Consider the following 16,041-nt stretch of genomic DNA (forward strand, 5'->3'; position numbering starts at 1 on the left):
TTCATCAAGATCAAATTTTTGCATCCCAATACCACTCCTCTTATACAGCCAATGGATCAGCAGGTGATCTCAAACTTCAAAAAATTGTACACCAAGACTATATTCCACAGATGTTTTGAAGTTACAAATGAAACGGAACTGACTCTACGAGAGTTTTGGAAGGATCACTACAATATCCTCCACTGCCTAAGAATCATTGAGAAAGCATGGAAGGAAATGTCTTTGAGAACATTGGTCGCTGCCTGGAAAAACCTTTGGCCAGAATGTGTTGCTGAAAGGAACATTGAAGGCTTTGAAGAACCACCTGTTATTCCTGACATCGTATCTCTGGGCAAGTCCATGGGTTTGAAAGTCAGCGAAGAGGATGTCAATGAGTTAGTGGATGATCGCAAGACAGAGCTGACAACGGAAGAGCTTCAACACCTCAACCAGCAGCAGCAGAAAGAAGTAGCCCAAGAAATTTCTTGAGGGGAGGAAGAGGGAAATGCAGGTACCATACCCACACCTGAAATCAAGGATCTGCTCAGCATGTGGTCAAACCATAGGCAGTCGTAGAGAAGTGACACCCCGATAAAGCCCTTGTTAACAGGTGTGCTAACTTATTCAATGATAATATCATTGAACATTTTAGAAAAGTTCAAAAAGATTGTCATCATCAAACCACTTTGGAACGTTGGTTCGCAAAAGACACCACCAGAATACAGACACCAGAACCATCTGAACCACCTGATACCAACACAGAAGGTGATCCCAAGCCCTCTACAAGTGGTACCTTGGCAAAGAGCATAAAAAGGAGCAGAATGAAGACACCTAAACCACCTGATGTCAACATAGAAGGTGATCCCAAACCCTCTATAAGTGGAGCTTTGTCAAAGAGCTTAAAAAGGAGCATAATACTGACATCAGAACCACCTGATGTCAACAAAGGAGGTGATCCCAAGTCCTTTACAAGTGGTACTTTGTCAAAGAGCCTAAAAAAGAGCAGAATGAAGACACCTGTCTGGTAACACATGCTTTCACATTCTATCTCCACCTGAACCACAAGAGGCTAATCTAGAAAGTGACTTGCCTTCCTAACAATAATCTACCTCATGTTCCAGGTTCCAAATCATGATTGGTAATAATTGGTTACTTTAAATTACTGTACTGAACATTACTCTACTGTATTACAGTATCATTGGTTAAGAGTGTTATGAATAAAAAAAATTACAAAACAAGCTGGACTTATTTCACAGAGGCTTCGGTGTTGCCAGTCTTGTCCACTGCTTATTATTGTTTTAAATGCTACAGCGCTGAAACTAGATAATGGCCAACGTTTCACGATAACATAATCATTTCTTCAGGGCTCTGGAATTGCGAGAACAGTAGATGTCCCACGTTCAGTTCTCTAGTTTCAGCACTGTAGTGCTGAACTAAAACAATAAGAAGCAGTGGACAAGATCGGCAACACAGAAGCCTTTGAAAAATAAGTCCAGCTAGCTTGCTTTTCTTTTTCACAGACTGGTTTCTTTACATTACTGTACTGAAAATTATTGTACTGTATTATCATTGGTTAATTTTGGTTAATTGGTTAATATTGAACGCCCACATCTGGAATACTGCATTCAATATTGGTCGCCGCACCTCAAGAAGGACATGGCAGTTCTTGAGAGAGTCCAAAGGAGGGCAACGAAACTGGTAAGAGGGCTGGAAAACTGCCCATATGCTGAGAGGCTGGATAAACTGGGGCTCTTCTCTCTGGAAAAGAGGAGGCTCAGGGGGGATATGATAGAGACCTTCAAAATACTTAGGGGCATAGAGAGGATGGACAGGGACAGGTTCTTCAGACTAAAAGGGACGACAGGTACGAGGGGGTACTCAGAGAAACTGAAGGGAGATAGGTTCAAATCAAATGCAAGGAAGTTTTTCTTCACCCAAAGGGTCGTGGACAAATGGAATGCGCTCCCGGAGGAAGTGATCCGGCAGAGTACAGTACAGGGATTCAAACAGGGATTGGACAGATTCCTGAGGGAAAAGGGGATTGTGGGGTACTGAGGGAGGTGCTGGGGTGTTGCATAAGTACAGACAGCTCACCAGGTCGTGCAGGTGCAAGGCCGGAGGGTTAGGACATTGATGGGAAGATAGGACTTCGATGAGAAACCTAGGGGGCAAGGGGGCCCCTTCTGGTGATTAAGGCAGGTCATGACCTGTTGGGCCGCCGCGGGGGCGGACTGCTGGGCGGGATGGACCTCTGGTCTGACCCGGCAGAGGCACTGCTTATGTTCTTATGTTAATATATGAGAATGTTATGAATAAAACATTACAAAACAAAACTAGTGTGTTTACTGTTATGTTTATTTGAAAATGCAGTTTCTTTTGTTTTCAATGGGAAAAATTGTCTTGGAACTCGAACTGAGTGCAGGAACTGATTAATACTGTTTCTATTGTTTTCAATAGGAACAATTGTCTTGGAACTCGAACGTTTCGGAACTCAAACTGAGTTTGGGAAAGGACTACGTTCGGATTCCAAGGTACCAGAATGGATTAATGCCGTTTCTATTGTTTTCAATGGGAAAAATTGTCTTCGAACTCGAACGTTTCGAAACTCGAACTGAGTTCCAGAACGGATTAAGTTCGGATTCAGATGTACCACTGTACTTTGTTATTTTAATACTATATAAGGCTGGATATGTTTTTCTTTTATGTTGTATCTCCCTCAAATATTGTGGACTATTGATATTTTTGCTTTGTATAAGTGAGGTTGTGATTAGAGAATGACACGGTGACAAAATTCATCACCGTTCCCGTCCCCGCGGATAACCGCGGGAAATAATCCCATGTCATTTTCTAGTGTCTCTTTCAACCTCAGTCCTTCTATACCAGCATTCTTCAAAGCAAAGCTTGCGGGTCAGTGGTTGTGCCCAATTATACTCTGATTCTTCCCTCTCTCCTTAAAGAATGACATGAAGATGGTTTCCCGCGGTTATCCGCGGGGACGGGAACGGTGATGAATTTTGTCACCGTGTCATTCTCTAGTTGTGATTTCCCATTTTCATTGTTAGATTTGTTGTTTTCTCTGTACAAGTGTTTATACTTATGCTTAATCATTTAATAAAATGTTCCAAGAAAACCTGTTAACACAAAAATGTTTAAGGAATTTCACAAAATCTTTTGAGACTCTAATCTGTATCAATAGTTCTCGAAATCCCTTATATTTTTATTCAGGAAAAAGGAAACCTACCAAGAGATTACATATATTTTCAGGATTAATAGTAATAAAATTTCATACAAGTGAGAATCAAGAACACAAACTTACAATATTCAGATGAGGAGTAGAACAAACTACACCATGGAAAGAAACTGTGTAATCTATGCTGACATCATTGAGGCTTGCCCACCAGCGAGCAATACAAAATTCAATTGTTTTTCCACCCTGTAAACAGATTTAAGAAAAAGTGAAAATTTCATATAAAACAGTTCATTCCTCTTTATGTTTAAACAAAGTTCATATAGACATTTCTATCTTTGGAATATAAGAACTGTGCTGAATGGATGTCTGTAGCCTATTTTCTAGAAATTGCAAAGAAAGAGCAGGATCAAATATTTTATACCACATTCATTGCTGGTTTAATTATGAATTGATAATGAGTGTGACTGTTGGTCAGACAGCATTGTCCGTTCAGGTCTTTATCTGCTGTTATCTACTATGTTACCATATTACATATACATATATATATCCTATAATATAAAACTCTAGCCGCGCATGCGTACTCCTATCTGCGTGCTTCCTTGATCAGTAGGTCTGTGGCCGCAGAAGTGCACATGCGCGACTCCCCAGCCTTACATCCCAGCATCTGTGAACTACTGTTTTGTTTTTCTCTGTCCCCTTCAGTCCCTCTAATCTGCACAAGCGCGTCGGATCGAGCTTCGGACTACAGGACCCACAAAGCCGCTGCCACCGCAGCTCCTCTCTCATCTTCCGATGCAAGTGCATCTCATGAGAGGAGCCATCGCGGCAGCTTTGAAACGGCTCCCTTACTTTAAAAAACTTTCGGCCGCAGCAGGCCAGCCCGCGGGAAGGGAAGGGGGAACCGAACAAGAACATTCATTTCTGTGCTTCGGCTGGCTCTTCAGGCTGGGCCGAGTCAGCGTGGGGAATTCCCATCCTCCAGTCACCCCCCGGGTGAGTGCGGCCTGGCCTGATTCGTTGTGCTTCAGTTGCTGGTTGGCAGTGGGGGAGGAGATGCTACAAGCGGTGCTAAGAGCTGACGAGACGGTTTTTGTATTTGAAAGAAGAGCTGGGGCTGCTTTGTTATAATCCTTATGCCAGGCAGCTCTTTTTGGGAGGCAGGCTAGCATGGGGGGGGGGGGTTAAATGGAAGGGGGATGGGAGGCAGGCAGGGAGGCTGGCATCGGAGGGGGGAGGGGTTTCATGGAAACATGCTGCGGCAGGCAGGCAGACTGGCATCGGTGGGGGAGGAGGTTTTCAATGGAAGGGGGATGCAGGCAACAGAGGGGGTGAAGGGGTTTCAATGGAAGGCAGGCAAGCAGACTGGCATCGGGGGTGGGTGGGTGGGGTGGTTTCCATGGAAACATGCTGCTCAGGGGGATGGGAGGCAGGCTGGCATCGGGGGGGGTTCAATGGAAAGGGAATGGGAGGCAGGCAGACTGGTATCGGAGGGGGTGGGGGGTTTCAATGGCAGGCAGGCTGGCATTGGAGGGGGGTGGGGGGTTCAATGGCAGGCAGGCAGGCTGGCATCGGGGTGTGTGGGATGGTTTCCATGGGAACATGCTGCTCAGGGGAATGGGAGGCAGGCAGGCTGGCATCAGGGGAGGTGAGGGGAGGAAAGAGGCACTGGGGGGCACTATGGAGATAGGAAGGGGCACTAAGGACATAGGAAGGAGGCACTGAGGGCACTAAGGACACAGGGAGATTCACAGACAGAAAAAATGACAGACAGGCAGCGTGCCAGGAGAGACAGACAAAGAAAAAAATACCCAGACAGACAGACATCTACTCTAGCACCCGTTAATGTAATGGGCTTAAAGACTAGTACATACACAAACACACATGCATATAGGGTGAGGCAAATATGTGACTCCCTACAGTTTTGTTGTAAGAATATAAGAATTGCTGCTGCTGGGTCAGACCAATGGTCCATCCTGCCCAGCAGTCTGCTCACGCAGCGGCCCCCAGGTCAAAGACCAGTGTTCTAAATGAGACCAGCCTCACCTGCGTACGTCCCAGTGTAGCAAGAACTTGTCCAGCTTAGTCTTGAAACCCTGGAGGGTGTTTTCTCCTATGACAGACTCCGGAAGAGTGTTCCAGCTTTCCACCACTCTCTTGGTGAAGAAGAACTTCCTTATGTTTGTACGGAATCTATCCCCTTTCAACTTTACAGAGTGCCCTCTCATTCTCCCTACCTTGGAGAGTGTGAACAGTCTGTCTTTATCTACTAAGTCTATTCCCTTCAGTATTTTGAATGTTTCGATCATGTCTCCTCTCAGGCTCCTCTTTTCAAGGGAGAAGAGGCCCAGTTTCTCCAATCTCTGACTGTACGGTGTGACCAGGCGGACACGAGGTCTGCCAAGATCCCAGTTAGGTCAGGGGTAAAAGTAAAGGGGAAAACCCGGAAGGCAAATTCCAAGGTCTTTCCGGACTAGGATTCTGATATTTTCTCCTTTGACCACCAGAGGGAGCCTGATCTAGCTGAGATTGAGCTAGGGGAGCTGTACCCAAGCAACCACCGGGGGAGCCCAAGAGCCTCCTGGAACACTGCTGACTCAGCCAGAGTAGGGCGTGGCCCTAGAGTATGTAAGCCAGCAGTGGAGATCAGACAGGCAGACCGGCTAGGGAGGAAGTTCAGGCCTTGCCTCCCTGAGGAACCCTTGGGCCGAGCAGGAGCAATAGACCCATGCCCCTGGGAATAATCATCAGTGCAGACATGAAGGCAGCCAAACAAGTAGAGAAGGCCTCATCCAAGGCAAGGCAAATGATGGGATGTATCAATAGAAGCTTCGTCAGCCGCAAACCTGAAGTCATAATGCCACTTTACAGAACCATGGTGAGACCTCATCTGGAATACTGTGTGCAATTCTGGAGGCCACATTACCGTAAAGATGTGCTTCGAGCTGAGTCGGTCCAGCGGATGGCCACTAGAATGGTCTCCGGACTCAAGGGTCTCTCATACGAAGAAAGACTGGGCAAATTGCAGCTCTATACTCTAGAGGAGCGCAGGGAAAGGGGTGACATGATTGAGACATTTAAGTACGTCACAGGTCGTGTCGAGGTGGAAAATGACATATTCTTTCCCAAGGGACCCTCAGTCACAAGGGGGCACCCGCTCAAACTCAGAGGAGGGAAATTTAGTAGTGACACCAGGAAGTACTTCTTCACAGAAAGGGTGGTAGATCACTGGAACAAACTTCCGGTGCAGGTGATCAAGACCACCAGCGTGCTCGACTTTAAGAATAAATGGGACATCCACGTGGGATCCCTACGAGGGTCGAGTTAAGGAACTAGGTCATCAGCACTCAGACTTAATGGGGTGGGTCAGTAGAGTGGGCAGACTTGATGGGCTGTAGCCCTTTTCTGCCGTCATCTTTCTATGTTTCTACGTTTCTGGAGTTAACAGAAGCTGGTCAAGCTGAGGACTTGCCCTTATTGGATGTGGAACCCATGGATTGTCAAGAAGGTTTTGCAGAGTGTGCATGAGCGTTGTTCATGCTGGGCCAAGTACTTGGAACAACGCTAGATCTGGGATCTTTAGCCCCGGGCGGTCTTAATAGAAGTTTTGAATGGCAACACTTTTTCTAAATCCACTAAAGTATCATTAGTAAATACCATCTTGCTTGGGTTTTAAACCCTCCCGTTAAGGGTTAATGTCGGGAGTGGTGATGTCAGAACGTCCCGGTACATTGCCTAGTCAGCACGATGAGGCACAAGTATAAAGAGTATTGCCGGTGCCATATTTCCCCTGTTTGCGAGCTTTTGGCAGCTTACAACGGAGAAGTAAGTCTGATTTCTACTGATTATAAGAACATTTTGAACGGTAGGATTCTTATGCTATTATCTGATTATATTTTAGATGCCTGCATGTCTCTGCCTCTGGCCCTGAAGCAGTGGACTGAGTGTTATGTCCACGAAACGCTGGCCACGTCGGCAACTTATTGGCAGTTAACAGGCAATACATGAGCTAATAATGACAACGCTGAGATAAGTATCCAGTTGTCAAATTCTTTCTCAAACTATTAGAGAGATGTACCCATGAGTTTATAAATAATTTTAAAAAAGTTTAAAAAATTATATATATTTATTTAAAAATATTTAAAATGTACTGAATAAACTCTCAGGTTTTTTTGGCCAATGATTGGAGCAAGGAGCAGCTACGCTGAAGTTTTAGTCTGTGATAGGACTGTGCGTAGGCTCCTATTCTGAGGCCTTTTCCTGTGTAGTCATATAAAGTTGCCAGAGGCTTTACTTATTTTCTTTAATTACTGTGAATTGTGGAAGCCAGTACCCTGAACTGTTGCTGTGAAAATTGAACAACCTGCTTGGGAGCAGGCTTGTGTTAGCTCTACAGAGAGATAAAGACTTAGCTGCTAATTTGAACTTTATTTTTGGGGCTTTTTGATTTGCTGTCCCCTTTTTGGCATTTTGGTTGCTGTTTTGAATTCTGACAATTTTTGCAGCTGTAATAATGAATTACTTACCTGAATGAAAGAATAAGTAAAACTGAACTATTTTGCTACAAACCTTAATTGTGGTGACTTTGTTTGTTTTATTGTTGAGTTCCTGCTTAATAACAGTCCTGCAGGGTGACTCCAGGCCGGGTCAAACGCTGGTGTACTATTTATGTGTAACCACTTGGAGTGCTGTAGAGCCCTGGTCCTGGGCTACAGTGTGGCTACAATGGTAACTCCCCCAGCCCCTTAGCCATTTTAATCGCTCTTCTCTGGACCCTTTCAAGTAGTACCGTGTCCTTCTTCCTTTTATTATTTTATTTACTGTTTTTTTAGCAACCACTTGGAATTTCATCATGAAATTTTACAACTTTATTTGTTGTTGTTACTATCTACATTTTGTGTTGAAAAGATTTTATTGAATTTTTAAGACAATAACAAAGAAACATAACATCAGTAAGGTGTATACAACATTATGTAACATTGCAGTAGGGCGATATCATCAAATGCATGGGTTCATCAGAGTACATAGTAGAAGTCAATCAAATAAAACATAATCACAGCAAACAGCTTAGGTTGTTATGTTAGTTGGTGATGCAATATCTAGTTAAGGGAGACCAAATACAATCATATTTGCTAAGAGCCGTATTTCTTTCAGCTAAGACCTTTTCATATTTACCAGTCAAACAGAGATTTTTCCACTTTGCATGGAATTCAATCTTAGAGAGATCTTTCCAACAGTATAACACATTTTGAATTGCTAAGGATAACATGATAGTCAGTAGTTTACCCTTCTGTGTGTCCTGTGGGACAGATAGACCCTGTGACATTAAAATGAGTATTTGAAAAGTGAGTGGTTCAGTAATAACCAAAACATTACATATGGTGATACATATTCTTTCCCAGTACAATGTAAGATGCTTGCAGGAAAATAATAAATGATCTAGAGCACAGTTCTTCAACCGCCGGTCCGCGGACCGGTGTTGGTCCGCAGAAAATTTCTGCCGGTCTGCGCAGGGCCGCGAAATCTACAAATTAAATTTCCTGTCGGGCATCTGTTCCCCTTTCCCTTCCAGGACCGGCTTTAAGATCACCTGCGGTACTGCTACAAACAGCCGGCAAAAAGAAAGACAGAAGCCGCAGGACTTTTGCTCTTGCCTGCATCGCTATAGGCTCTGCCGATCTTGATCCCGCCCCCTTCTGAAGTGACTTCCTGTTTTTGAGGGGCAGGATTGAGACCGGCAGAGCTTGTAGCAAATAGCAATTCAGGAAAGGTCCCGCGGCTTCTGTCTTCATTCTAGCCGTCTGATTTAGCGGGACCATAATTGAAGGTAGGATAGGGTTTGTCTTTGTTTTTGCTGCCAAGTTTAGCAGGACCGGGGTCGAAGACAGGGCTAATAGCAATCGAGTGCTGGAAGAGTGGATCAGGGCCAGCAGCCAAGAGAGGAAATAAGAGATGCTGGATTATGAGGAGAGGGAAAAATGTGATATAGGTGTTGTTGGAAGGGGATGGTAGACCCAGGAGGGGGGATTGGTGTGACAGAAGAAAGATGGTGGATCCCCTTGGGGGAGGATAGTTATTGGAACTAGGTGGGAATTAGAAGAATAGGGACACAAAGATAGATGCTGGACCTTGCAGGGACAGAGAGACATGGAAAATGCTGAACATGAGGATGGAGTATGAAGACAGAAGTCAGATATTGGACATGGGTAGAGGGAGTAGGGAGACAGAGGGGATATGCTGGACATGGTGAAGGGGGAATAGGGAGACAAGGAGAAGATGCTGAATAAGGAATGGAGGGAGTAGGATGATGGAAGGTATCTGCTGGATTAAGATGGGGAAAAGAGGGGAGGCACTGGGATGGGGAAAGATGGTGGGTTGGCTGGATGCTGGAACACAGGAAGATGCTGGACATGGAGGTTGTAGGGTGAAGGAAAAAAGCAGACTTGACTGAGTTGGACTTGACGGAGTAGGTGGGAGATGCTGGACACAGGGAGGATGCAGTAAGAAGAAAAAGGAGGTTCTGGATATTAGAATAATAGGTAGAAGACAGGAAGGTACAGAAGTGGCAGATAGATTGAAGACCTTGGAAAGAAATTTAAGAAAAGACAGAAGAAAGCATAACAAAATGGGCAGATAATAAAAGTAGAAAAAAATAATTTTATTTCTATTTTGTCATTAGAATATATCAGATTTAAATTATATATCCTGCTAGAGACATAACTGGGGACTGCAAAGCCCAGGCAGTGCTTCTTTAGCTTCCAGCACTCCCCTAACACTATTCCTGTCATGTGCGACTGCAGTATTCTGTTAGCATGATATTTCTGTGTAGCATTCTGTAATAATTTGGCTTGTTCAGTTTTCTTGATAGTGGAGGGGATATATGTGAAGGGGAGGGGAAGGGAAACAGGGGTTTTGTTGGTCCTTGCTCTGTATATTTGTATTTATAAAATGACAATTGTACAGAATATTGTTTCTTTTTATACTTTAATAAAATATGTTCAATATAAAATCATAACTGAGGCTTGTGCGGAAGGGATCAGATGGTTTGCGGAGACCGAACTCGCGGAGACGGGGTGAAAATGTTTTTTTAAATTTCAGTCTTAGTAGTTTGCCGGTCCACAAAATAATTTTTTTTATTTCCGCCGGTCCATAGGTGTAAAAAGGTTGAAGAACATTGATCTAGAGTGCTTGTGGATTGCTGACAAGATCAACTAGAGGAAGTTGGGGGAGGGTACCCACTCGTGTACTAGCGTAAGTAACCAACCTGGCGAGGTAAGTTGCCACTCCATTTCTGAGTCTGAGGTAAGTACACACATTGCAAACAGTACTATAGGAGTCAAATTAACACAAGCAGGAAAATCTCCACAGAGACCTAGCAAACATAAAGTATGGAGGACTATGTACATTAATGCCCACAGTTTGGGCAATAAAATTCTGGAAATGGAAACGGAAATGAGGAACACTGACCTAGATGTGGTGGCGATATCCAAGACTTGGTTCACGGACTCCCATGGGTGGGATATGGTTATACCGGGATACAATTTACTTTGTCGAGAGAGGGCAAAATGGGAGGAGGGGTAGTACTATACACTAAAGAGGACATTAAAGTTACCAAAATCGCAGATGTCAAGTACACCGGGGAATCCCTCTAGGTGAATTTGGCTAGGGGGAATAACAAATGCCTGTATTTTGGTGTAGTATACAGACCTCCAAGACAACAGGATGACATAGATATAGAATTAATCGAAGACATAGAGCATATCACTTTGCGTGGAGACACAGTATTGTTAGGTGACTTCAATATGCCTGATGTGGATTGGAACAAACTTTCCGCTATGACCAGCAGCAGCAGAAGGCTATTAACCTCCATAAAGGGAGCAAGACTCAGACAAATGATATTAGAGCCCACTAGGGATCAGGCGATACTGATGCTCACCGACGGAGAAAGTGTGCCTCCAGTGACCACAACATAGTATGGTTCAACCTCAGGAAAGGTTTCACTAAATCAAATACATCAACCAAGGTCCTCAACTTTAAGGGCACTAACTTCAAAAGCATGGGAGATTTCGTCCATCGAGTGCTGCAAAACCAAGCCGCAACAGATAATGTAGAGGTAATGTGGTTAACTCTGAAATCAACCATACACGAAGCAACCAACCGCTATATAAAATCAGTAAGCAAATGGCGAAGAAACAATAAACCACAGTGGTTCTCTGCGGAGATCTTAGACCTCATACAAAAAAAGAAAAGAGCATTCATCTCCTGCAAACAATCAGGAAAGCGGGAGTCTAAGGAAGACTATCTGGCCAAGTCAAAAGCAGTCAAAACAGCAGTCAGAGAGGCCAAACTCCGAATGCAAGAGAATCTAGCGAAGAACATCAAGAAGGGTGATAAATCCTTCTTCAGGTATATTAGTGACAGAAAAAGAAACACAGATGGGATAGTACGCCTTAGGAAACCAGACAGGAATTATGTAGAATCGGACTCCGATAAAGCCAAACTATTAAATGAATACTTCTGCTCAGTCTTCACCTGCGAGGTGCTGGGATCCGGCCCACAGCTGAAGACAAGGGAAAGCTCAGAAGACCCGTTTCGAAATTTCGAGTTTATGCCCAGCAGTGTCTACTATGAGCTATCAAGACTCAAGGTGAACAAAGCTATGGTACCAGACAATCTACACCCCAGGGTGCTCAGGGAGTTGAGTGACGTCCTGGCAGAACCGTTATCTGCGCTCTTCAATCTTTCCCTAAGTACAGGAAGAGTCCCGTTGGACTGGAAAATGGCTAACGTCATTCCACTCCATAAAAAGGGATGCAGGACGGAGGCTGCGAATTACAGATCGGTGAGTCTCACATCGATAGTGAGTAAGGGTGCCAGATACTGAATGGCATTGGGTGGAACATAAGCATCGCCTCTGCCGAGTCAGACCATAGGTCCATCGCACCAGAGAGAAGGGTGGCAGGATACTGGTATGGAAGGGTGGTAGAGGAAGAGGAAAGTGGGGTAGAAGGAGAGAGAGGGTAGATGCTGATTGAATTGGGGTGAAGGGAGAGGGGGGATAGACAGAAGGGGGACAGATACTGGATGGAATTGGGTTGGAAGGAGAGAGAGGGGGGCAGATGCTGATAGAAGTAGGCTGAAGAGAGAGAGAAGGGGTGACACTGGATGTTCGTGGGGAGGGGGAGGAGATGCTGGATGGAAGTGGGGACAGGACAGACAGAGGGGAGCAGACATAGGAAAGGAGGAGAGAATGAGGAGAGCAGATACTGAATAGAAGTGAAGAAGTCAGAGAGAGGAGAAGATGTTAGATGGAAAGGGTAGGGAAAGAGAGTACATGATGGAAGGAGGGGGATAAATAAAAAAGGGTACATGCTAGATGGGGGAGGGAAGAAGAGGATAGATTTAGTGAAATATCAGAGGGGTGAGGGAAAGAGGTGGCAAGCTGTAGGTATACAAAGTGAAAAGAGGGAATTGAGGACTGGTTAGCAGAATGAATTTAATCAAGACAGTCCCACGCCACTCCCTGAATGGATGCCATCAGTTCTCATGGGGGACTTGCAAGAACTGACGGCAGCCATTCAGGGAGCGGCGCAGGACCAGGCAGGCGCACAAAAAGCTCACACCTGCCTTGTGCGACACTCTGCCGCAACAGATCAGGACTCAGGCAGCCGTCCAGCAAGGGAAGTACAGGAGCACAGAAAGCTCTTGCCAATTACAGCGCTGGACTGCCAGGATTTTAAAAAAGGTACCCGGGGGGGAGGGGGGGGTTGTTAATATTCGCTGCATAAGACGCACCCTTATTTCTTTTTTTGTTGTTGTTGTAATTCTCTATTAATTTTGAAATAAATAAAAAGTGCAATAGAATATACAACAAATGATACAATAAAATAACTTTATCTCACAAAAATGATATAAGTAAATCCCCCCCTCCCCCGGGGATGTATGTGAACTTCCTTTTAGAAATTAAAGACTTATACCAGTGATCATTTTTTACAAATGGTCCCCAAGTCTCATTAAATTTTTTATAGTGTCCCATCTGTTCCAAATTCATTCGTTCAAATCTATAAACTTGGTACAGGGTTTCCCACCAGAAATTATTCACTTTTTAACAAAAAGCTATTGTATAAATAAATTTATGATTCTGTGTATGCAAGGTAACTTAAAATTAATCTTTGATCTGTTAGGGTCTTTTAATTATTATTACATGAGTATTGCTGGAATAAGGGAGTTATGAAATTTTGGTTAGTTAGATTACTCTATAAATTTCTTATATTTATGAAATACATAACATTAATTAATATTATACATTAGTCTTAATTGTGGTTGTTTAAGAATAATTTTTAATACATTATTTTTGTATTCTGGGGTGGATGTTAAAGATAACTTTTAGGGGGAAATATTTAGGATGCCTGGGGGGGGTTGGGTTACTTGTCTATATGTGCGCTTTCAAGTTGTCATTTGATTTTGAGGGAGATGGGTCAGGGGGATTTTATGATAGGGGTGTGGATGTGTATTGATTAAAGGGTAGCATTGTTAGGTATTTACAAAAGAAGACACATCCAACATGAACCTGAACAAATCTTCAAAGGAAACCAAGCAGAAAAATTAACATCCATTGAAGTAAGCCTTGAGGCCGTACAAAGGCAGATAGAAAAATTAAAAACTGACAAATCACCGAGCCCACTCGGAATCCACCCTAGGGTATTGAAAGAACTAAAGGAGGAAATAGCGGAACTACTACAGCAGGTTTGTAATCTATCCCTGAAAACAGGCATGATCCCGGAGGATTGGAAGATAGCCAATGTTACGCCCATTTTCAAAAAGGGATCGAGAGGTGACCTGGGGAACTACAGACCGGTAAGTTTGACCTCGGTTACAGGGAAAATGGCGGAAGCACTGATAAAAGATAGCATTGAGGAGCATCTGGAGAGGCATAAACTTATGATAACAAACCAACATGGCTTCTGCAAGGGAAGATCGTGCCTGATGAACTTATTGCACTACTTCGGAAACTGAAAAACCATGGGGTGAAGGAGACGTACACAGATGGATCAGGAATTGGTTGGCGGGCAGGAAGCAGAGGGTAGGAGTGAAGGGCCACTACTCGGACTGGAGGAGGGTCACGAGTGGTGTTCCGCAGGGGTCGGTGCTTGGACCGCTGCTATTCAATGTATTTATAAACGATCTAGAAACAGGGACGAAGAGCGAAGTAATAAAATTTGCAGATGACACCAAGCAATTTAATGGGGCTAGGACTAAAGAGGACTGCGAAGATTTAAAAAGGGACGTGAACAAACTAGGAGAGTAGGTGACGAGATGGCAGATGAAGTTCAATGTAGAAAAATGTAACATCTTACACGTAGGAAACAGAAACCTGAGGTACAGCTACATGATGGGAGGGCTGTTATTGAGTGAGAGTACCCAAGAAAGGGACTTGGGGGTAATAGTGGACATGACAATGAAGCCGTCGGCACAATGCGCAGCGGTTGCTAAGAAAGCGAATAGAATGCTGGGAATAATCAAGAAGGATATTACAAGCAGAACGAAAGAAGCTATCCTGCCGTTGTATCGGGCGATGGTGCGCCCCCATCTGGAGTACTGCGTCCAATATTGGTCGCCTTACCTAAAGAAGGATATGGCGATACTCGAGAGGGTTCAGAAGAGAGCGACACGTTTGATAAAAGGTATGGAAAATCTTTCATACGCTGAAAGATTAGAGAGACTGGGGCTATTTTCGCTGAAGAAGCGGAGACTTAGAGGGGATATGATAGAGACTTACAAGATCACGAAGGGCATAGAGAAAGTGGAGAGGGACAGATTCTTCAAACTTTCTACAACTACAAAAATGAGAGGGCATTCGGAAAAATTAAAAGGGGATAGATTTAGAACCAATGCTAGGAAGTTCTTCTTCACCCAACGGTTGGTGGACACCTGGAATGCTTCCAGAGGGCGTGATACGACAGGGTATGGTATTGGAGTTCAAGAAGAGATTGGACAATTTTCTGAAGGAAAAGGGGATAGAAGGGTATAGACCAGGGATCTCAAAGTCCCTCCTTGAGGGCCGCAATCCAGTAGGGTTTTCAGGATTTCCCCAATGAATATGCCTGAGATCTATGTGCATGCACTGCTTTCAATGCATATTCATTGGGGAAATCCTGAAAACCCGACTGGATTCCGGCCCTCAAGGAGGCACTTTGAGATCCCTGGTATAGACAAAGGGTTACTATACAGGTCCTGGACCTTATGGGCCGCCGCATGAGCGGACCTCTGGTCTGACCCAGCAGAGGCATGGTTTATGTTCTTATGGGGTATGTTTTGTGGTTCCATTTCCTTTTTATAATAGCAAAATGACTCTGAAAATATTTTCTCTAAATGTAAATGGTCTCAATCATTCAATAAAGAGGAAAAAACACTTAACTTATTAAAAAAACAGAACGCAGATATATTCTATATACAAGAGACCCATCTAAATGCCAAAGAAGCAAAAAAGCTAGAAGGTGGATAGGTTAAACATTGTATTTTTGTTCCTGCAGTGAAGAAAAAAGCTGGGGTGGCTATTTTAGTTAGTGGAAATTGTTTGGCTACATTCAAATTGATATCTGCGGAACCCACAGGGAGATGGATACTGGTGGATATGAGCTTGGGGAAAGATACTCTAAAGCTTGTTAATATCTATGCACCTAATTCAAATCAAAATGTATTTTTTTAAATTTCAACAGTTGATTCTGCCACTGGCTGCTTCTAATTTAGTGGTGGCGGGGGACTTTAATGCAGTTATGGATCCGATATTGAATAATAAAACCTAGCAGAATAATAAAATCTTTAGGGCTAGATAATTTAGTATAATCTTGTGGTTTAAATGATATTTGGTGAAT

At 43.9% G+C, this 16,041-nt stretch overlaps 1 protein-coding gene across 6 annotated transcripts in view; it reads right to left on the minus strand.

The window, feature by feature from the left end:
• TPP2 (tripeptidyl peptidase 2) overlaps positions 1-16,041 on the minus strand; it is a 1,323,399-nt gene that overhangs the window by 685,639 nt on the left and 621,719 nt on the right. For 5 of the 6 annotated variants that reach the window (XM_033947626.1, XM_033947625.1, XM_033947623.1 and 2 more), the window contains one exon: positions 3,296-3,412. The exons of the other annotated variant lie outside the window; for it this stretch is intronic. In XM_033947626.1, the coding sequence (XP_033803517.1) occupies positions 3,296-3,412 (117 nt within the window). The remainder of the gene's footprint in view (positions 1-3,295; positions 3,413-16,041) is intronic. 6 annotated transcript variants of the gene reach the window in all.

Source organism: Geotrypetes seraphini, chromosome 6 (genome assembly GCF_902459505.1).
Source record: "Geotrypetes seraphini chromosome 6, aGeoSer1.1, whole genome shotgun sequence".
NCBI classification, from domain to species: domain Eukaryota; kingdom Metazoa; phylum Chordata; class Amphibia; order Gymnophiona; family Dermophiidae; genus Geotrypetes; species Geotrypetes seraphini.